The sequence below is a fragment of the Pteropus vampyrus genome, unplaced genomic scaffold, assembly GCF_000151845.1.
Source record: "Pteropus vampyrus isolate Shadow unplaced genomic scaffold, Pvam_2.0 Scaffold12, whole genome shotgun sequence".
Classification (NCBI taxonomy): Eukaryota; Metazoa; Chordata; class Mammalia; order Chiroptera; family Pteropodidae; genus Pteropus; species Pteropus vampyrus.
In genome coordinates, this window is record NW_011888793.1 from 13191296 (window position 1) to 13215168 (window position 23873).

Consider the following 23873-nt stretch of genomic DNA (forward strand, 5'->3'; position numbering starts at 1 on the left):
AATTAAAGCAAACCAAAAAGTTGGCACTTGTTATGAGCCTTAAGAACAGCATTCTGAAATATTCTGCATGACCTAAGCCTTAGTATGTCAAGGCTAGGGCCTGTCCTGATGGAGGAAAATGTATTTTTGAAGATAAAAGCTTCAAGGAATTCTTTAGATATTTTTTAAGGGGAACAGATATGTGGGAGCAATTTTAATTTATTTTTGCCTTGTATTCAGTGTAAAATATTTGTACAAAAATATAAAAGGCATGGCTTGATGTTTAACGTCTGTGTTTTATTGTTGTTGGCACCAGAAAAAGCTCATGTTCTATGTTATGTCACTGAACATACTGTAAACAAGACTGCATTAATATTGTTTTCTTAAGAGTTTTTGTTTCAATGAATCTAGAGTTTAAAAAATACATTCACAAACTACCTTATGTTTAAACACAATGATTCCCTTTTATTTCTTAACTGTACCCAAAATCCCACAATAAAAAAATCATTTAAAGCTGTGTGTTTTGAACTCACCACTTAGAAATAAAAACAAAACATAAAAACAAAGATCAGTCTGCAACATAATTTAAAGAAGCTTCTGGTTTAAAGTACCACAGCAGCAATATAAAGAGCTGGTGGCAATCACATTTGAGAATGAGACCCAAATCTGTATATTTTGTCCACATCAGCATCCAATTATAGTAGTTGCTAAATTCAATCCAAAAAGTTATTGCTGAATTTGTTGCATGGAATTTGTGAAGTTAGTATATCATTCGGCAGCAGAATCACAGCAGTAAAAATGAGAACGGGAGGATTTCATTGCTTTTGAGAGCTAAAGGGACCATGATAAGGACATCTTGGTGATCGCCTGAAGATAACCCTCAATTCCATTCCTGTGTTACCCGCTTAAAAGAAATGCATATGACAACCACCTTTACAGGAGGGGCATAATCATCTACTTCAGAAACCAGAATTACTCCCCTTTCTTGCCCCCCAACCCGCCGAAACCACCAGATTGAAATGACTCCATTTTCCTAATGTGTATTTCGTTCTCATTAATAGTACATCAGCTGCTCGGGTATTTTAGGCAAAATCAGTAGGATTGCAGATTTTTTTTTTTTTTGATATGTTTACAGTAACTGTTTGCTCCAGAAACAAGCCACATTAGTTTTGTTGTTGGATTTTCTTTTTCAATTTTTCAAGAACAACAATTTGGTCAACTACTGTTTTGTTTAAAAAATATAAATACACCTGAGATTGCCAGTTGAGCTCTCTATATGTCTCCTGAAGATAACACTGCTGTGATGAACAGTGAAACAAAACAAACAAAACGAGGTAGGTTAAAACAGGAAGCGCAACACAGATATCGTTTTTGCAACACCTCGATACCACAGGCGGCCATGCTTGTAGCTTTGGAAAAAAATCCCAGACAGTCACGTAAAAGTTCAAATCATCTGAGTAAGAGTTTATAAGGACACAAGTTAATCTGAACTAAATACACACATATTTCTGCACAAATGTTGTTTACCATATGTTGGATAATTTGGAGGAAGGTAAAATGATTAGGGTTTTAGAATTTTGGCCAAAGCCTTGCTTTCAAGTTCTATAAAATTCTGAATCAGTGATGCCTGCTGTGTCTCAGGCAGGCATAGTAGTCTAGTCCCTTCTCTCACCAAACCAAGAGAGCACAAGCTGCTCAGAAGCTTTTATTATTATTATTATTATTCAGTCACAGTTTTCTTCTTGAGAAAGTGGCACCATCAGGAGAAAGCTGGGAATGACCAGAGCCTGGATTCATTCACTCCCCAATATCCAGAAAGAACTCAACAAAATCCTTCCTAATGAAGCCCAAACTGAGTGACCTCTTAGCAGGGAGGCTCTATGCATTAAAAAAAAAAAAAAAGAATGTGTGTGTGTGTGTGTGTGTGTGTGTGTGTGTTAGCTTGTTTCCCAGAAGCTCTTTCTGTATGACCTCATCTGCCATCCCACCTTTTGCCCTGATCTGTTGCATAATAGCTGAGGGAAAATTGTGTTAAAGGTCCCTCAAACGCTAAAGCCAACTCAACTCAATGGCACTACTATCCCATTCAACATACTCCTTTCTGTACAGGGCCATATAAAAATAGGGCCTGTCAGACTCACAAAAATGGTAGTCGATTTTATTAGTCTAAGGCTAGTAGTTTAGCCATTTAAAATCTATTTCCCAAAAGAGGGGAAAACTAGTACAGTATTTTTCTTCTCTTAAAAATTCATTAGCCAGTTGCTATCAAAAAGCAACCTTTTGGGTTGGTGAAGGCAAAAGAGTTCTAAAATTACCCCACTGTGCAGTTATGGCCTTCAGTGTAAGGAGATAAGGTACATTTATTGTGCTGTCTCTCACCATTTGGAATTGGAAATTTTACAATATATCATATACTTAAAGCTAGCAGGCAGACAGAATTAAAAATGGTCTAATTTTCTCATTAAGCATTTTCTCCCCATTCTTACAAAGTAAGGGGGTAAAGAAAAAAAGGTAAAAAAACAAAAGAAAACAAAACTCAAAATCCACCATAACACAGCTTAATCATAAGAGCACACAATATTTGTTTCTATCCCTAACTCCGAAGGGCACATGGTCCATCTTTGTCCACAGACAACGCAGCATTCTTGGGGATCTCCTGGAAATTCTGCCACCTTTTTCTCTCCTTCTCAACCAGGTTGCAACATTGAAAGATGGACTGTATTGGGACGGGTGGAGGGAGAGGAAAAGGGGAAAGTGGTATGTTCAACCAAGCCTTCTGATTCTGCCTCTAGACTGGCATAAGTCCACATGAGTTATGTTCTTTTAAATTAGAAATAACGCCATGAAGATAAGTGCCAAGTGCTCTTCTGTTACCAGTTCATCATGGAATTTCTGTTGAGGGTCATGAAAAACACTTGGCTACTTCCTCCAGATCGCACGGATGCAAAAAATACCTGTTTGAAATTAAAAAGAAGTTAGTTCAACTGCATGGTTTCTTTACCTCTTTTCTTTAACCGTCCATCCATTTTCTCTCACATGTCCTATCCTTGCCATGTGTCAGCTCTTAAGACTCATTGACTGGTGTTTATAAAGTGCCTTTTAATACAGTGCATCATCTGTAAACACTCCTGCCTTTATTACTATGGTAGTTACTATCATTTAATGTGGTACTGGCCTTCAGGGACATGGAAGGGGCTGTGTCTTGATTTGTAACATCCCTCAGGCACTCACATTTTTAAAGGGAGTTTCGTGCTAAGATAACATGCTGGATTTCTGGCATTCAAAAATTTAATTTTTGGAAAGCCACAGAGGCTCTCCTTCTCTCTCCCAAAATGACAAGAAGGCAGTCTTTAGTTTCGAAGAGAATTCTTTTGAATTCCCAAAGTCACGAGAAAATTTTGGGCCTACTGACTACTATACGTACAACTTTAGTTCTCAAATTTTAAAATAAAAAAAATAAATGGTTGTAGTCAGACAGGGTAAACTGTTCAATGCCTATTCACTTTGGAATTTCAAGAATTAATATGTGACTTCTCTGCTGATGCAGCCGTATCCTAGGCCAGAGGAGGTAATGGCATTAATAAGTAGAATCACAGTCCATTAGGTTGGGGTCTGTTAAATCATTTTATCAAACAACTGAGAGAAGCGAGCAAAATTTGGATTGCTGCTTGCTTGAGCTGAATGTTAATGAACCACCACCCTAGGAAAATATCCTGGGCTGTGGCCTAGCTCTTCAGTCAGCCAACACCAAACTTTGGTTCAAGGCATTTACTTTTGTCACTAGTATACAGTCTCTGCTACTTCATTTCCATAACTTCTTCAGAAGAATGCTGTCTCCCAACAACTTCTTAGGAAGTTCTGTGGAAATGCTTGTCATTCAGCTAATGCTGTATATGTAAATAAAGCTACCGTTAGGGTCAATGAAGCAAAATGGAGAAGCAGAGAGGACCCATGGGAAAGAAAAGACTGCTGTTTTCTCCAGGTCATGTGTACCCTGGACTCTAAACCTCGGGCCCCAGACACTGGTGTGGTCCCAGCCTGCTCCTGAGGGTGTGGACATGGCCTGGAACAGCTTGTTGAAGTGGGTCTTCAATGAATTGGAGGTATGGGAGTCCATACTAAGACCTTATGATCCCCAGAGAGTAGTTGGGGGCTGGAGTTTTATTTACAGGGTCAGGTTTGTTTTTTGGCATACTCTGGTCAGGCCCTGGAACCATCCTTGCCACCTACAGCTGTTGTCCACCTAGACACAACAGACCACACCAGGTTAGAGTAGTTGGCCAGGGTTGAATCTGGTCTAGACCCAGACCTCCAGGGTTAGGCTAAGACCAGTCTGGCTTCTGGGGAACCAGGGTGAGCTAAGAGATATACATCTGATCAAGCCATTACATTCTTTTTTATAGGCGTTTATGTCTGCTGTTTTGGGGACAGCACTTCTAAGTTGGCCACAGTCACAAAGGATGAATTCACAAATACGGTCTGGCTTAACTACTAAAAATTCTGGGTTAGTCTACAGGGAGGGCAAGGGAGAAGCAGCACTGCTGTAGAATACCCTTCTGGAGTGACTGATCATACCAGATGGACACTGCCACTTTCATTGGAAAAATGTCCCCCTATGACATTTCAGAAGAAACATGGCTGGAATGACACAGGACATGGCACTAGTTGAGTTTGTGATTGTGCATTCCATAAAGAATGGGTGACATTTTTTTAAAAGTTTATATTTCTACGTGTCAAATGTTTTACATTTAAAGGTGAATATAATATGATGGGTTCGGTCCCTACAGTGACTTTCTGAAAAGTCTAAAAGTGGAATATAAAGTTGACCCACTGTGAGATGATTAATGATGGACCAACTCTTCTAAGTGCTTAGGAGAATTTGGGGTGTCTGCTGAGTCATCATAGAGCCTGCAGGCCAAAGAAGTTACTAAGAATTTACAAGAAATTTTTAGAAGTGTTTGTCCTTTTGGATACGTGATTATATATTTTGAGGGTTCACATAAATCAAACCAAATAATGCCATTTCAAGATAATATTGTTTAACACAGATGTGATTCAAATCAGTATAAAGGAAAATGAAGGTTTCACAGGTACCTGGTGGTCTCTTAAAATGCAAACACTAATGCAAATGTTGAAACGGATTTACCTTATCATTTCGTTCACATAGAAACTTTAACCTTTGAGCTCGCTTATGCATAAATACTCCATCCAAATGTCCTGTTTCCACTGACCGGATCTCAATAGCTTTCTCGCCCCAGCCCATTATCTGATTGGAATGAATGTAGGCTGTCAAAAGGAATTTCCAAAACTGCATTAAAAACATTAGATGGGCAATAACTCACAGCATCTGTTCACATCTTAACCACAAAAATGACAAACGACATGAGATAAACGGACAAAGCAAGCCTTACAAGTGTTATTCACAGACTTTTTTTTTTTTTTTTTTGGTAGAATCAAATGGTTGTTTCACATTTCTTGACTTTCGTTTCATTTGGGGGGTGTAACTGCTGAAGGAGATAAGGAATGGTTAACCTACCCACAGATGTGGGCATTTCTCCCCATTGGAGCACCACATCCTTAGTTATCCGGCCGTAGGTGTTGACATACACCCCCTCATCCTCATAGCAAACAAGCATTTCCATTCCATCGGTTTTAGGCAAGATAACAATGGCATGAGGAGTGATATTGCCCTGAATCTAAAAGACAAAGAAAAGCCAGGCATTATTCTTTTTGAAATAAGACATCTTGACTATTAATCTCTAAGAATTAAAAAAGAGGGTTTCCCCGCCCCTATTTTCACTCTAGAGATTGATATTTTGATTTGTTTAACTTGACCACGTACCTGTCATATACTGTGGTAAACACAAACCTAGGCACTAGATTGAGAATCAGAATTTACCTATTCCTAAAAATAACAATAACTCTGTGCCAAGCACTGGACCTTTTACATATCTAATATTTAGTCCTCAGAATAGCTCCTCATGGGAGGTATCTTTGTCTACAAATCAGGCAACTACATTTCAGAGGGATGATGAAAATTGACCAAAGCGGTACTAATATTTGGTGGTAGAAGGGGAATTGAGCACAGGTCTCACAGACATTGAAAATCATGCATTTTCCATCTATTTCCAAAAAAGATGAGGAGAATGCAAATCACCTCAATCTGATGGAGACAGCCCAAATGAGGCCAAAAGGTGGGACCGAAATGGACTCCTACCAAACAGACTATGAGTATATAACACAGATTATTTATCTGTGTGTCTAAATAACAGAATAATACAAATTAATGGTTTTCTTAGAAAAAAATTTAAATTACCACGCTTTAAAAAAATTAAAATAAGTGTAGATTGAATTCCTCCAGGAAAGAGATGCGGTACTGCCATGTTCCTGGGTTGAGAATGTCATGGCAGTCCAGCAGGTGCTGGGTGCGTAAGAAGAAGAGGATCATGGATGATCATGGCAATGTCCCAGTCACCTCAACGAGAACACAGCTTTGAGTCCCGTGTGCACATACCCACGCATGTGGTGAAAAGCTGTAATGCATCAACGAATGGTGTGTGCATTTGAGTGTCACATACTAAAACAACTTTTTAAAAATTGTTGTGCTTCTTTGGAATAAAGTCTTTAAAATCTCAAAATACCAATCAGCAACAGATTAGTCTCAGACTTTACTGATTGTTTTTACTGTATGTTAGCCTTGGGATTACATACAGTAAATAGAACTTACACTGTACCAGTCCTACTAAGCGAAACCATGTACAGAGTTTTCCTTTAAAAGTCATGTTTTAGGCAATGTGTCAGTATAGTAATATGTACTACAATTTGCAGGGCCTTGTGCCAAGTACTTTAGATGCATTACCTCATTTAATGTTGATGATAATCCTATGGGATAGGTCCTTTTATCCCCATTTTACAGATGTGAAAGCTGAGGGTTGGAGATTGACTAATGCAGCCATTATTGCAAAGTAAATACAGGCTAGAGCCAGGGTATGCACTCCAGTATGTCTGATTCCACTATATGACACTGCCCTCAAGTTGAAAAGAGAAACAGAAATAGCAGAAAAAGGACCATTGGCCTTTTCCTACATAAAATAAACCAAGCTCACTTCAAAAACTGAAAATAGGAACCCATCTACCGTACCCCTGCTTAAAAAACAAAACTTACGCCCTTGAAGGAAAAACACCATATGTATTTTAATCTAAAGTCCAAGACAACAGGCCCAGTGAATGCTAAATAACTGCTCTCATGTGTTACTCAGTTTTAAGCAGTCATAAAAATTAGTTAAATTTACATGTTTTATTTATTAAAAGCATTGTCTCTTTAGTGAAGGCCAAAAGTCCATCTGTTTTACTGATTAGTAAAAATTAGCATGACTTCCACTAAAAATGCGCAAAAGCAAATCTCATTCTACATTCAGGTTGTTGTACAGAAAGCCCTGACAGTCTGCTTCCAGGAACTTACATGAGATGGTATGTAGATATCGTAAGAGTTTCCTGAATCAACATCAATTACATGGAAACCAGTGTGTGAACCAAAAATAACCTTTAATCTTTGACCTTCTTCTACTGTGAGATCAACAAGCAGTGGCTTGTGCTGGAGATCTGCAAAAGACTTTAAAAATCACCCCATGAGTGTATATATCATTCAAAAAGCTTATCTTAATAATTTTTTTCCTTTACCCATATTGCCTAGGGAAGTTAATATCTGACTTTCTTAAATTGAAAAGCCAGGTAATTTCTCTTTCAATTTCAGGCCTGTTGATATTCTGGCTCTAGGAAGAAGGGCCTAGCACCCATTTGTGCCCTTTTCTCCACCCCTTGCCCTCCAGGGAAGAGAAGTGGTTTATAGTCAATTTTCGATACTATTGTCTGTCATATATTAACAACTTGGTGATTGGGTACTACTATTCTTTTCTGCTTACTTTTGGCCTTTTCTCTCAAAAGGAGGTCTAGTTATCTCTCTGGTCTCTCTCCTTCCCTTGTGACAGACAAGTCCATGCATGGCTACTATCTTTTCAGAGATAGCCTGGGGTAGGCAGCAGAGCCAACTCTGTGCTAAGCCCGTTCAGAATTAATAAGCATGCTCTGGTTCTCATTTTCTTTCAGTGAATTAATGGGCATCGCATTGGCATTTTCTCTAAACTTATGCTGAGATTTGAGATGAGTTTCGGTGATGGAGAAGGGGGGTGAGTGTGGAACATCACAAGACTCACGATTCATTTTTTTTTTTTTTACATGAGTGTTGATAGCAGCTTTATTCATAATTCCTCAACCTAGAAACAACCCTGTTGTCCTTTGGCAGGTAAATGGTTAAACAAACTGTGGTATATATATCTATACTATGGAATACTACTCAGCGATAATAAGGGGCAAATTATTGATACATGCAACAACCTAGATGACTTCAGAGAACTATGCTTAGTTCGTTAGTTGGGTTTAACTAGAAAGAGAGAAAAGAGCCCCAGCCAAGTTCATCAAGGTTCTATGTGTTTGAATCCAACGCCCTAATTAGCTGTCAAGTGTTTTGTTTTTCTTTGCAGTTATTTATCATACTCTACCTTATTGAGTCTTTAAGTCTCGGAGAGAATTTGTGAAACCACAAGTGCCTCAGTATAATGCCACTGCCCCCTAACAGATCCCTTTCTTCTCATCTTTGGCTAACATCATTCTCACAGTATGGGAGGCCCTAGCTTCGTATCTTTGTCCTATGGGAGGGCTCGATTCCCTGCCAGCTCCAACAGTTTTTATTCAAGTCCTTGCCTTTGCTCTTCCTTCTTTACAGGCTGGGTGTGATCTGCTGAATAAAGCATTTTGCAATCTCTCATATACTTTTTGGCTAGCAAACTGATAGCAGTAACTTCAGAACTGGAATGGGATCTTGACTGAAAAGCTTTTGCGGAGAGAGATTTTTGCAGAACAGCAGTATCACGTTTAGCTTTTAGGAGTCATCCCTTAAGTGTTCTTACTAACCTAATGCATTCTAAAAATTTCTCTCCATAAAAGTAGGGTTATGGAGGAAAGCCCATTTCCACTGATGACTCTATCATCTTCCTGAGCATATCACAAATGGGTCCTTTGCACTAAGGGAACAAAAAAGAAGTGGGTGATTCAGCCCAGAAGGCCTAACAATGTTCTCAAGTCAGCTTCTGCCCTCACATGGCATATGTTGCAAGAAAGAATACAAAAGGGGTCAAAGGGAATAATAGTCAAAAGGGAAAATGGGAGCCAATGAAATATAAAGAAAGAGACATAGGCAGAGAGAAAATAAACAGAAGATAAATTCACACTGGCTATGGGTAGACTATGCAGCTCTGAAAACACTGAAGTACTGGCCCCAAGTACTATCCCTTTTGGTTTTTGGGAGTCAGCTTTCATGATCTGGGGTCAATGAGACAAGCATATCTCCATCCCACTCCTGTCGAATCTCATGAATGATCAGTCTAACCATGATGGGTAGAGACTCCGACAAGGTCAAAAATGAAAAAGCCATAAAAATTGAAGAATGCAGAGAAACGAGGCGGGTTTCAGATGTGACTACACTCAGTCTTCATTTCAGAGAAATACAATAGCAATGGATATATGGAGCATCGAGGGAGTTTTAGGGACTGTACCCTCAAAGGCTTATGAGGATTACAAGATTTAGAGACTCAGTTCAACCTTGAGATTCAGTGCTGCTCTCGGTTTGCCTTTTTCAGATGAAATATCAGAGTGTGCCTTAGTTAGGTGGCTGTATAATGAATCTCATTGCTTAATATCACAATTAATGATTCACCTGGGAACCATCCCATGCTAGATGCCACTTGGAGATGATGATTCATATTTGAAATGGAGGAGAGTGTACCCAAATTTTAATTTGACTAATTTTATAGCATTTATTAATACTTAGTCTTCGCATTTAGAATAATAAATCTAAGAGTTCCTCTACTTTTTAAAGAGGTTTATTATATACAGGAATATTATTAGTCTATGTGTAAGACAGATCACTTCGTTAACTGGTAGAAAACTAAAATTAAAAAAAAGCCCTTTTTAGGTAATCGCATGCCTGCTTACCTTAAATGCCATGAACTTATGATATGGTTTAGGAGCCCAAGCGTATATCTCCACAGCATTCTTTAAGGCAATTACCAAGAACTTAATCCTCTCATATTTAACTGTAATAGAAAATTTAGAAATTAAAAAAGTATATCAATTTATTCAAGTTTTTGTATTAATAAATGTGTAAGCCACAATATGCACATACATATATAAAACCATAATTGAGGGTGATGCTGTTGGTGTGGGATTTTCTCAGAAATATAGATTTAATTTCCTTTAGTGTATTGGGTTTTCAAAATACTTGGGGACTTGTGTTTTATGTTGAAGGCTCCTTCTTCATGTAAAGATGTAACTGGCTTAGGACTGTCTTTAACTATTAGGTCTTGATGTGAACTATTCATTGTAATAAGAATCCTCATAATATCTCTTGATGTTTCCTTGCTTGGCTTTTATGTTCACTGACATGTAAGTAGTTGAGACCTGGTAGAAAAATTAACAGTGGGTAGAGACATAAAGGCTGCTATTTTCTAATTATTCAAAATTGAATTCCAATTATTAAAAATGTGTAAGGAATTAGTGCCCTTATAAAAGAGACTCTAGAAAGATTCGTCTCCCTTTCTGCTATGTGAGGTTGCGATAAAAAGATAGCTGTCTATGATCCTGGAAGAGGGTCCTCACCAGACGCTGATCTGCCTGCACTTTGATCTTGAACTTCCCAGCCTCCAGAACTGTGGGAAATAAATTCCTGTTGTTTATCAGCCTCTTAGTCTGTGGTATTCTGTTATAACAGCCCGAATAGACTAAGATAGTACACATACTGTCATTTTTTAAATACAACATCTGAACAAACAGAATATTCTTTGTTCTTAAAAAAATTGGACAGCCCAGGGTAACTGACCAAATTCTTGCTCTTTGAGCTCTTTTTCTGTAGCATGCCCCTTCTGTTTACACATTCTGTCTTTAATATACTTTTAACTACTTCCTTAGCAATTTATTTATATATTTCTAAATAACATGCTTATAATTTTTTTCAGTTGTGGAAGTTATCTACTAACTCTATCTACCACTCTACTTGGATTGATGTATATGTATATTGTCTTTATATATATCCTATTGGTTCTGCTTCACTGGAGAACTCTGGATAATACAGATGAGTTATGAAATTCTAAGTGGAAACAATCTTTCCCTCATGAATTTTGAAACCTTTGTCATCTAATTTTCTAGCATCACCGGTAAGTTCCAGACCACCTGATTTTGGGTCTATTATATGTAAACTGTTTGTTTGTTTACTTATAATCTGGATGCTTTAAGGACTTTCTTATTTCCTGGGTACTGAAATATCATGTTGATACATCTTGTTGTGAGCCTTTTTCATCCACTATACTAGGTGCTCAATGAATCTTTTCAATTTGGGATTTGAAGGCCTTAGTTATAAAAAATTTTCTTGTATTCCTTCTTTGATACTTCATTCCCCCTTCCATTTCCTATTTTCTCTTTTTCCTAAAACTTATACTGTTTAGATTTTGAACCACTTAGACTGATCTTTTTATTTTTTTAACTTTTCTCCACCCTACCCCCTTTCCTTTTTGTTCTACTTTCTACGGAACTTCTCATCTTTGTCTTCTAACATTTCTTTTTTTATTTTTATTTTTTAGGCGAGGCAACCCTTGGTTGACCTCACAGATTGCAAGGACCTTGTCAGCTTACACCTGGTCTTCCTAGGTGTTCTCCCATCCAAGTATTTACTAGGCCCTACCCTGCTTAGCTTCTGAGATCAGATGGGATCAGGCTTGTTCTGGGTAGCATGGCTGTAGACCTAACACTTCTATTACATTTGTTTCCTGCCAATATATTTTAATTTCCAAGATTTTTTTTCTTGGTCTCTGAATGACTTCTCCCAACCTTGCTTCACATTTTTAAATAGTCCCTATTCTTTTTTTATGGAAACAGTTTTTATAATCTCTCTGAAGTTATTATAGCTTCTTTAAAATATTCTTCCACTCCTCATTATCCTTGTTTCCTCTAAAGTCTTTTCTTTCTATTTAAGTTTCATTGCTACTAGTTAATTTCCCCATATCTGGTATAAGTGGGCTTATTGACTGGTTTCATTTTAAGAAGTTAAGACAGCAAGCTTTTTTCATGGCATTTCAAATATCAGTACCTGAACATCTTTTGTTTCTGGCCATTTAGTTTCTCCAAAGATAAATCTTTCAATCTCTTGCTTGGGAATTTAAGCTTGGCTGCCAACATTTTGGTAGCTAATCAGGGGATGGAGGTATATGTGTATGTGTGTCCTCACAATTCAGTATTCTGTATCATCAGATTGCCTGTGCCAACCTTAAGTTTTCTGTTTCAAAAGTGTGTGTGTGTGTGTGCGCGTGTGTGTGAGTTGGGGCGGGGGTGGGGGGCAGGGGCTGCCTGACTGGCTTCTAAAAGACTTACTGCTCATCAACTCTCCAACAATCCTCTTATTTTCAGTTGACTCTACACTGCCACCTCAGATACAGTTGGGGCCTCAGGCTCTGGCCCTTCTGGGTTCTATTAAGTGATTGGATGGATTTTGATGAATTTACTCGCCGGAAACTTAAAATTCAGCATTTCCTGTCAGCCAGGTTTGTTTTCAGTCATTCAACTACTTTTGTTCAATTTTTTTGACATCTTGTTTGCCAGTTTCTCTTCTCTTGGCCCCTTTGTCCTTGTGGGTTTATGGCATTTTTATTCTTTCATTGTCATTTTAGTGGGTGGGTGGGAGTGAATATAAAAGTTTAAACTGGAGCGTAGGACTTTATTCTGAATTCATTTTTAGAACTTCATCTATCTGATGTTTTTTGGAAATAATGTAAGTATATGTAAGGTTTCAGTTAGATCTTAAACTGGTCACAAATGCATCATCAATACCTAACAGAAAAAAAAAACTTAATGAAACTTAACAAAATGAAATTGAGTATACAACAACAACTCCATGTCTGGAGACTTACCAACTTTGTAATGTATACACCCTTCCAAGTCCCCAACGGTGATCCAGCCTTGTTTCTTTTCCACTTCTGGATCATTGTGTAGGATTCTGTTTCTTAACCATGAAAGATAATAAACTCGTAGCTTATTCTTCTTTCCTGTTGAAATAATGGAGCTTTAATTTCAAGCCCTGCAACAGCTTTTCCCTTCAGTCCTTCCTCATTTCCATTTTATTTTATTCATTTATTTTTATTTACAATTTGTGTGTGTGAAGGCATAATAACCAGTGTCCCTAGCATCATCAAAGTGCTGTCTCTGCCAAGTGTTGTCTGCTCCAAGTGTTTTGGACAAAAACTTCTTTATGATTTGTTTTTACTTTCAGGTGGTTTCTTATTCGAGCAAGCTGCTCTTGTTCTCTCTTCTCAATGCAAAGGGAAACTCAGTAAGACCTAATCTGTAATAGAATGGTTGATCAGAGTTCCAGAACATTCTAGATCTAATTACACATGAGGGAGTGGTGAAAACTGGACATTTTAGCACACTTATGTGTGACTGCTTTTCCCTCACCTTCTAACATAATAGCATATATTAATAGAGAGCCTCTTTTGCGCCTCTGTTTTAAAACATGACAGCCGGTAGTAGTTTTATTTTACCTGATTAACAAAAAAAGGGACTTTTATAAGGAGACAAGAAGAGAAAGTTCAATGAAGGCAATCTGGGCTTAGAAAATAAATCTGGACACATTTATGCTGAGACCACTGAAAAGAATACTGAACAAAAATAGGAAAAGAGAAAAAGATGTATACTTGGAAAACAACTTATAAGTTCTCTTTAGTAAAGTGATCCTAGAATAAAGAATTCTTAGTATGATAAGAAAACATCTTAAAAATACTGAAGTGTACACATGGAGCAACATTTAGTATACTTCATAAGATTATCTGTGTATCAGATAAGAAAATGTCTTTTGGAGTGGCTCTTCGGAAATGATCAGAAATTTAGGCTTGTGGATTTTATTTCTTAGGTACTTATTTTCCTGTGATTTCCTCTTAGGCATCAAAAGATGTTTTATATTTTACAGATGTGATATATACCAGAAGAGAATTCATTAAAGCATGGTACAGTGGACTTAACAGGAGAGAACATTCAAAACTTAAATTAAGGAATCATTGTGCAGTTACTATTCCTTTTTATAATCAAAAGCCTAGACTATGCATTGATCACAATAGCTAGGATGGGCAGGAGAGCCAGTGCTTCTTCCTTTCTATGCCAACATAGACTTAAGGGCAGTTCAAAATCTTTTGCTCTTATTTTCATTTTCTTATTTCCTCATCTATGCTCATGATGAGAGAAAATGCTTATATCTTTAAAAATGAGAATGTGTCCCTAACAAAATAATGAAGCCTGAATGTGAATTTTCTGGTATCATTTTCACTTTTGGTAGGTGACTGGCAGATGCATGGTTTTAAATTTGATTTGGTAGTTAGCAATCAAGAAAGCAATTAACCAGAACAAAGGACTACACTGAATTAAACTCAAATTATAATATAAGAAGAATTTACCTGTTAACCATTATGTGGGGAGAATAAAAAGAAATGAAACTCTGAGCATTCAGTGGAAAGGTAGAAGGAAATTGTAGCATCAAGTGAAGGCATTTTTTCAAAACAGAAATACAGTGGAAGAGTTAAACTTTATTCAAGGTTCCACCCAGTAGTGCTGCATTGTCTCCGTGAAACAATGGCTGAGCGTAGACTCATGGTTTTCAAACTTGGCCACACACTTGAAACACCTCAGGAGCTATGAAAGCAATGGATTCCTGGGCCTCACTCCAAGAGGTTTGACCCACTGATCTGGGGTGCATCCTGGACTTTTCATATCTCCTCAGGTGGTTCTACTGTGCAGTTACGGTTTGTTTCATAGTGGATGGAATAGCAGGGAGAGAGAGGGATGTTATTTATTAAACTCCTTCAAACACCACCACAAAGAAAAAAAACTCAATAAAAATAGACTCAGGTTACATTTTTGACTTTTCAGTAATAAGGCCTTCACTTCTGTCGCTATCTTTTTTCTTCATTTTTTTAAAGATTTTTTTGGGGAACCAGAAAGCTGCAGAGTGTAGCAGTAGTGATTCCCACATTCAATTCCTTTTGCAGACTCTATCACCTAGGAGCCCAGCTGCACTTGCTAAAACATCAGTGGACTATACGCTAGCGCTGTTCTGGTGAGAAAAGAGACCAGAGAAATTTCTGCTCACAAAATTTCCCACTCCCATCTATGGCCATGCTACCCTGAACAAGCCAGATCCCATCTGATCTTGGAAGCAGGGTAGGGCCTGGTTAGGACTTGGATGGGAAACCACCTAGGAAGACCAGGTGCTGTAGGCATAAAAAATAAAAAAAAATAAGGGGTCGTAAGCTGACAAGGTCTTTGCAATCTGTGAGGTCAACCAAGGGTTGCCGCGCCTAAAATATAAATAAATAAATAAAAAATTTTCCACTCCCAGAAGCCTTCATTTTGATATTCTCCATTTGAGAGTAGACAGCAATGACTGGAGTGCAGACACCTTAAAAACATCCTTGCTGAGTCCTAGTGGAGGTTAAAGGCCCACAAAGATACTGCCGCCTTTGTGGTATGTCCCTGCCTAATTCAGATTTCAAGCTGAAGTGAGAGACTTTCCTTTGGAGGTCAGAATCTTCAGAGTTACAAGATGAGGGTGATCTTACTCCAGCTATACTGCTTCTGTCACTTGACAGCTTAGAAGGGCAGAATCTACTCTTTCTTCAGAAACTAGGTGATCATCTCTCCCACCTGCAGACCTGGAGGACTAGGTCATCCTAGTAACATACCTGATATTGTCACGAGGACATTCAGTCCCTCTAGCACATCCATCTGCTGAAATCGCCTCCGGTTGATCAGATTATAGACTTTGCCTTGCCCACTTCGGTCCAAAAGCATCAGGCCATTTTCAGTTCCCACCAGGAGGTTTACACCTGCAAATTTAAGAAGCATCCCAAGATTGACTTTTTAAGGGCTTTAACTTTCTGCATCTGGGGTCCCTGTAAAACTTAAAAAACTGTGCCTTGTAAATATAAACTAATGGACAAGTAGATACTATAGTAAGGAGTACAGAAGTAGAAGCTCTGACACAGTAATTAAATCACTGTCTCTTTGGTAATGAAATTAGTATTCTTTTATAAAGTGGTAGCAGCATTCATTACATCTAGCCATTTACTTCCTAGTATAAAGAGTCCTTCTCAATAGGAGAGTTAGGCGTAGCTGTGACACTACCAGTTTGCCTTTGTTCTTTTCCTGTAACACCCACCCTTTCTCGGCTCTCTCTATAAATCCCACCTTGAGACTTCCCCAAGGTTCACCCCCATCCCTATTCATGCAGTGATTTCTAGTCTACTCACCTTTAACATATAATATGGTGCCTCATTTTCATACCCCACTGGAATAAAAGCCCGTCCTCACACCACAGTGAAGGTGTTATTAGCCTGAAAGTCACTGAAATATTGACTATAAGGAACTTCTCAGGTATCTAAATCTAGTCCAGCCCACCTTCTATGCAATAATCTCTATTACAAAAGCTCTGGCAGGTAAGTGGTCTGGGTCTGGATAGATAAAATTCATCCCTGGGCAAATTGTACCCCCCCGCCCCGCCGCCACACCCCGCCATAACATACACATACACAGTGAGAGGTCCACTGTGCAATGCACTATATTCACGAACAGGTAACCTTCCAACTTTTCTTGCTTGCTATCTATCTTCTGAGGAACATAAATGTCTGCTCTTTCATCTACATATTATCCAATATTAAACATGGCTATCTTGCTGTCTTCTGTTTCTTCTCTATAGGGCCGAGCCTTACTTACCTCCATCACATCTATGAAACAGTTTTCAGGTTTCACACTCTTCCCTGCTAACATCTCAGATGCTTTTGCCCTTATAAAACTGTGGTGCCCCAAACCAGACCTGATACTATAGATGGGTACAGATGGGTCATGTCTTTCCTTGATCTGTACGACGTTTATAGTAACACAGACCAGGACTTTGATAGAATCTCATCATATCTATACTGAGTTTGAGGTCAGCTAATACCTGCAGATCTTTTTCACAAGAACTGCAGGTTTATGTTTTGAACTAAAAGGGAAGGTTCATCATTTGTTGTCTTTTTCAAGTTTTATCTTGCTACTACTAGTGGTATGGCTTTTGGCAATTCACTAAAATATGCTGAAGTGGTTTTTCAGTTGTGAAATAGAGGTAACACCATAATTCCCCTTGTGGGATGTTGTATGATGGGGTACATCATAGTGCTGGACACATAGTGGCTGTGTATTAAGTGGAAGCTAGTTCTTTTGTTGGCTTTAGTACATCACTGTTATTTATGACAAGGTTCTGCATCTCATTTTGTTATCCTCAGTATTAGGGTATCAGTTCTTTCTACATATAAAGTTGCTCTTGATGTCTTCTGAGGCCAAGATAGTCCCAGGGTGGGGCTCTAACACCCATTATTCCAGCAGTGTTATTCTGATAGTAAGATCCACAGTCTTGAAATGTTTGAGGGTCAGTTCATTACTGAGTGGTAAAAAGAGCCAACTTACCCCACAGAGCTGCACAAAGTATTTCTGAGTTGAATCGTTTCTTGTATTTTCTGATTTCTGGTGTGTCGCTATGAGGCCGAATGTTGGTTGGGTTTACGTTTACCACTGAAATCTTTCTTGCTTCATTGAGTTTGGCCTGTTCTTGCCTAAGAAGTTCACTAGTAAACAGAGCTTTGAGAAAAAGAACCAGATAAGTCAGTGGCATCTTAAAAAATAACCAATGGAGATATGGAGAAAGGGCTTCAAAACACAATGATTTCTTCTTGTTTAGTGTGCGTTATATTATAGCAAAGGCAAAGAAATTCTGAAACTACACATATTTTACATTTTTTTAGTAGAATAAAGTATAAGTTATTCATAGAAGCAGTATTTTATCCATTAGTAAAACAGGCTTATATACACTACTTGAGTAGTTTAGGGAATTGATATTCATCTCAAAAAATTAAAAACACCATCCCCATCTCCTGTAACATATGCAGAAAAAAATTTACTTTTGGAAATTGTGCAACACCAACTGACAAATTGGCCTAAGTTGAATCTGATGATTAGTGAGTTGCAGAAGTCTAGAAAGCAAGACTCTTCTTGAAAGCAGCCAGACTTTCGCAGTGGGAAGCACACACCTAGAACTCAACACAATTCAACACGCACTTATTAAGTGTCTACTGCGTGCACAGCATTGTACCCAAAAATTGCTTTTGAGAAATATGTGGTAAGTTTGAAGATCTCTGAGGAACAGCTTTTCCTAGGGCCTCTGGGTACCTCTGGGCTCCTACCAGAAGTGAAATAGAAGAAATGAAAGAAAAATGGAGAGAAAGAAATTTGTTTTAGGAATCCTACAAAAAGAATAATTAAAAAAATAAAAATCTTCCCTTTAAGACAAGGCCGCAGTAAATGGCTTAACTACTGAACTAATGATTAAGCTTTTTTTTTTTTTTTAAAATCAGGCCATACTATTAAGGCAAACCAACTGTTTCTAAAACATTGGGGCCTTCTTGCTTACCTGTGGCTGATGAGTCTTCATCCTCTTCGTCTTCATCAGTGGGAGATGTCTGGTATACTCTGGGGTCCACAAAGGGGGTGAAGGAGGCTTTAGTGCTGCTCCCCATGCCATACTAATCAATAAGCAAGAAGATTAAGAAGAGCAGATAAATAAATACTGCAGCAACAAACAATACTAACAATACTTTGCTTGGGCTTTAAAATAATTATGAATTCTTCAATCTATCTAGCTGTTCATACTCTAACCCCGTAGTCAAAGTACATGCCTCTCTCTCCAGCTTCTCGTGGTATTGCTTACTCATTAGCCATTATGCCTTTGCAAGGTTTCATTAATTATCAGACCGCAAGAGTTGAAGTAATCATATTATATTTTGGACCATATGTGGTACATTTATATCTGGTAAGATGACTGTGGTGACAGAGCTAATCTTTCCCTTGAAGTCACAGCAATCTCATATTGACCAAATGTTCTTAAGAAAAGCTGATACAATTGAGAATAAACTAAGTAAGCATGTCCACACAGCAGCACTTATCTCAAACACACTGTCAGCCAAAGGATCCTTCCTTGGGCCATTGGGCCCTTCCACACTGGCATGGTGATGTAGGTGAACTGTTGTTGGCTGGAGAACCCTTAAAATCTTCAATTCAGGGACAATTTTATCCAGGGATTAAGATTTTTCCTTTCCATGTTAGTTCCCTTAAAAGGATACTTACATTTACGTGCCTTCTTTGGGGACTTCATGAAGACACGAGATTTACAGGCAATGCACCTTGAGGGCTTCCTTAAAAAACTAATCTCAAGGGCTTCAACAGTACTATGAAGACATGAAGTCTGAACTAGACTATCAAACAGTAAACTGAAATATCAGGGCTTCATGTCATGATAATCCACATCTGATTTTGCCAAAGGTGTTGTATTAACCATCTCCCCATTCTGTCACCTCCATTCCTTCTACTACACCCAATTTCTTGCAATATCATAAAGGAACCTGCATTCAACATAATTAACACCTCTTTTTTTGATAAATGTCTTTAATGAAATTTTTAGTTTTAAACTTTATTTCTAGGTTTTTATTTAAAAATAAAACCAACAATCCAAGACTCCAAACACATAAGGAGAAAATCACAAAGATCCAATCTGGTTTAATTCAAGACTTCTCCTTCACTTTATGAAAACAAAACCATTTTATCCTCCACAAGATAGGACTCCTTTTTCCAAATAGAGCACTTTCACGTGCTTCCTTCCTTTTGATCTTTAGAAGAGATCTTTGAAGGAGGTGGGGGCAGGTACTAATATACCCACTGAGAGCTGGAACAGTAGCAAAATTTGAACCACGGTCCAACCCCAGAGTCTTCCTTGGTACCCACAGAGCTGTTCAGGCAGAAAAAAACCTGCCCATACTTCATGAAGCTATAACAGGATGCTGCACTTTCTAATATGCCTCTGTGCTCTTTTCCTTCAGGTGAGCAAAGCCTATTTGCTCTACAACTTTAGAAACCAAACGTGCACTATAAAAAGTTGGTGTGTGGACAACATCAAAATCAATAGTGTACATGTTTTATAAACACAAGTGGGGCCTTGGTGTGATTCACAGGACTACTCATGAAACATGACCAAGCACTATGAACTCATCGGACTGGTCAAATTTGGTCAATGACATCTACGAACACCACCTAACAGATAGACAGATCGTGTTTCCTGGGGCTTTTGACCTGGACTCTTCTTATGCAGGAAAGATAATATCCTGTTTCTCCCTTTCTCATGCAATTTGGAGTTTAGAAAGATGAATACTTTCAGAATGTATTTATTTAATGATTTTTATTTTTCATAAGTAAGTCATTTCTACCTTATTTCATTTAGGTCACACTTAGTTTGACTAAATTAATGTAAATATGTACCTCAACTATTGGTCTTGGAACCTCTATAGGCTGAAGTTTCTGTCACTGGCTTGGCAGACACAAGGTTCCAATACTGGTCTTAGCTCTGTCACACACCAGCTATGTGCCTTGGGCAAAGCTCTTAACCTCTCTGAACTTCAGTATTCTCATCTGTAAAAACGGGTTTGGATCCAGATGCTATCTCAGAATTTTTCACTGCTCTGCTTCTATGATTTCCTCCATTTGACTACATGCATAAGTAGCTATATAATGGAAACCAACCAAACACGTTTCTAGGAGCTTGGCAAAGCCTCATTCTTGAAGAAAGTAGGGTTTCAGAACCCCTGAAGGAGAGCAAAGCTGCCGTGGCTGTTGCCCAGCACCTACTTCAGTCCCAGAGTCCATCTCCTGGGAATGGGTAGAGACGCGCCCCAGGCCCTCGGTTGGGGTCCCAGCCGGGGAGTGGCTCTGTTGCACCAGGTCTGGGAGGTTGATGTGGCCAGCGAAGCCATTGCTGTCACTGTGGCCAGATCGCTTCTTCTCTCCAGATGTCTGAAGGGCATAACACATGGGGAGCATTAGAGGAGGAGGGCAAAAGCAACAGAGTAGCATCACTCCTCATGCAGCACAGGTGTAGTGGTCTCCAAATCGACCCACTAAAGTGTGGGAAGTAACACTCAAATTTCTATTTTACCTAAGGAAGTAAAAAAGAAGTTAAACTTTGTGAATATTTAGTATGTGGATTGACCCTGAGACTTTATGGTGCTGCATGAGGGGCAATCAGGGTTCGCACAGGATATGGGGGTTCACTGTGGGAAGACAGGGATGCCACAGGTGGAAGGGCTGAGTGGGGCCCACACTTGCAAGTATGTGTGTGTGCGTGCTAGCCTGGACATGCACACCAGTTAACTGGATTTACAGATCATATTATCAGGTTATAATGACAAAACTCTACAAAGCAAATACAGGGATGAAAAAACCCAGGGAAGAAATACTGGATTAAAAGACAACTCTGCTCCCTAAAGCCAGTGCCCACGTTGTAGTCCATGCGTGTATTATGCTTTCTAATTTAACATTTATGCGACTAGCTTGCTGAGGGTCCTTAGAGCACCTGATTAAGTAATGATTCCTTTCCTTGCCTTTTCTTTCTTTTATTCATTTACCCAACATTTTTGAATGTCTACTAAATGTGAGGCATTTACTGAACATGCAGGAATCAGCCAGGAACAAGGCAGATACATTTCCTGCCTTGCTGGGGGTGGCTGGCATGGGCAAGGGTTCATGCTTTTTCTTTGAACACCTAACCAGCCTGGCTTCTCTTTCCAGAACCTGTCCTGGTCTTGCAATTACAGTTCTGCCCCTGCTTCTGGCTGGAAGGGAAAGAAGGAGCTTTCTTTTTGCAGGACAAAACACACTCCCAAGTTCCTGAAGGGGTGCATGTATTTGATGTTACCAGGAAGCTTAAAAAATAACTGGAAAGCCTCAATGCCCTCTATATTTCTTGGCAATATGCTCCTGTCCCAGAGAGAGGCATTTTCTGGATTCATTTTCTAACAGTGATCATCTGAACATTTCATCCATAAATGACATTTTTGGGGGTTCCATCCTAATTTATCTTATTGTCCCCTCTTTTATTTGAACTGGGCAGCTTCTCCTTCCTTCTAACTTCTGTTCAAACACTGAAAAGCTTTTCTTTACATACCGTCCCCCAACTTTCCAGGAGCATTAATCACACTTTGTCCCTTTAGAGCTTTGTAGTCTCTTTTCTAGCAGCAGCATTCTGCCTCAGACCAAAAACTGATACAGAAACATTGGTTATCAAAAACTTGAAAAGAGGCTCATGAAGGAAATGGCCCAGACAGTGGGAAGCTTGAAGGAATCCAGCAATGACCCATGAACCTTCCCACTTCTGAGTCATCACTCTTTTCTTCCTTCGGCCAGCACCTTCTTAGAATTAAATATCTTCTGTATGCCAGGCATTCTGCTGGGAACACACAGGTGAGGGAACAGCAGCCCTGCCCTCTAGGACCCTATTAACAGAGCCCTGACAATCTCTACTATCTTCATGCCCTTACCGTCCCCATGGAGCTGAGACAAAGATGTTCCAACATATGCCTGGGACCCCACTAAACACTTTATGTTTACATTCTCACACTAACACCATGGTTAGTTTCCATTATCCCACTTACAGATGGAAAACTTCAGTGTAAAGAATTCAGTTAACTTGTCTTGATTGACATAGGTCGTAAGTGGTGAAATCAGGGTTTGAACCTAGGTTCTCTGGGCTCTGCTCTCGGTTGCAGTGAATTGGACCAGGAGAGGACACCTGAGGCAAGCAGGATCAGATTCCCACTGGAATTTCCTGTTAGCCCTGAGAGTTACTGGTCAGTCCCTGCTGGGCAGCTGAACTGGGATGTGGTGAATATCTTGCTGTGGGGCATAGACAAGAGCACACAAACAGAGGAAAAGAAAGCTGGTCTGTGGAGAGAGAGACAGAGATGACGGTAGGAGAGACAAGCAGCAAGAGAGCCAGAGATGTGTGCGTGAGAAGTTACCTGAGCTACTGATTCCTTTTCAGTGTCTGCATAGCCCTGCATAGGGTCCCAACTCACTCTGCCTTTGGAGTCCTTCGATGAAATACCTCTAAATCTTATTCCCCATCTCTGATATCTACTCCTTTTTTTTTTTTTCCTTAAACTGTTTTAAGTGGGATCTTTTTCCTTCTGTAACCAAGAAAACCTTCATGATGATAAACTCGTATTCTGGTTCAGTGAAGTGGACAGACCCTGGAGAGATACCAGCTGGTCAGTAAGATAGGTGCTATGAACATAGGCCCATGGAGTCCCGGGAGAAGCTTCAAGGAGAAAGGGAAGGCTGAGAACAGCTCTTCCAGCAGATGAGCCCCTGTGGACAGTGGAAGATGACAGCTGGTGTAGTGTGTTCTAGAACTAGAGTAAAGAAAGGTTCTATGGGGTTGTAGGACAGAGAAAAGTAGAATGACAGGGGTGTGCATTACTAGGGCAAATTCGTGCATCTGACAATATCATGGGTAGTAGAGCCAGTATGTTCTTATAGAACCATCTAGTCCATTCTCACTAGAATGACAAGTTGAGTGAGTTCTCCTTGATGTTCATCTTATGAACTAATAGTACCTTATTAATATGTTCTATTATAATCAGTTTTTATTTCCTCATTATTTTGTCAGGGACATACTTTAACTTGCATTTTTTTTTTTAACACATGTACTTTTAATGGATTTCAACTCAAGATTTGTTATTTTAAAAGCCCACATTTGGGAAAGTTAGAATTTAGAAATTGAGAGGATAGAAAGATTTGGAGAACCTCAACAGATTAAATGCATATAAGATACTGGTGAATGCTATTTTCAAAATGATTGATTGTGGTCACAGAGCGTCAGAGTGCTT

At 39.0% G+C, this 23873-nt stretch overlaps 1 protein-coding gene across 5 annotated transcripts in view; it reads right to left on the reverse strand.

Moving 5' to 3' along the window:
- Positions 1 to 255: 255 nt before the first annotated feature.
- Positions 256 to 23873, reverse strand: part of TNIK (TRAF2 and NCK interacting kinase) — a 366909-nt gene continuing 343291 nt past the window's right edge. For all 5 annotated transcript variants that reach the window (XM_023524725.1, XM_011380421.2, XM_011380430.2 and 2 more), the window contains 10 exons: positions 20836 to 21000; positions 18572 to 18683; positions 17572 to 17742; positions 15813 to 15956; positions 12993 to 13127; positions 10030 to 10130; positions 7442 to 7591; positions 5516 to 5675; positions 5126 to 5265; positions 256 to 2933 (listed from right to left, as the gene is read on the reverse strand). In XM_023524725.1, coding sequence (XP_023380493.1) covers positions 2850 to 2933; positions 5126 to 5265; positions 5516 to 5675; positions 7442 to 7591; positions 10030 to 10130; positions 12993 to 13127; positions 15813 to 15956; positions 17572 to 17742; positions 18572 to 18683; positions 20836 to 21000 — 1362 coding nt within the window. In that variant the 3' untranslated portion in view covers positions 256 to 2849. The remainder of the gene's footprint in view (positions 2934 to 5125; positions 5266 to 5515; positions 5676 to 7441; positions 7592 to 10029; positions 10131 to 12992; positions 13128 to 15812; positions 15957 to 17571; positions 17743 to 18571; positions 18684 to 20835; positions 21001 to 23873) is intronic.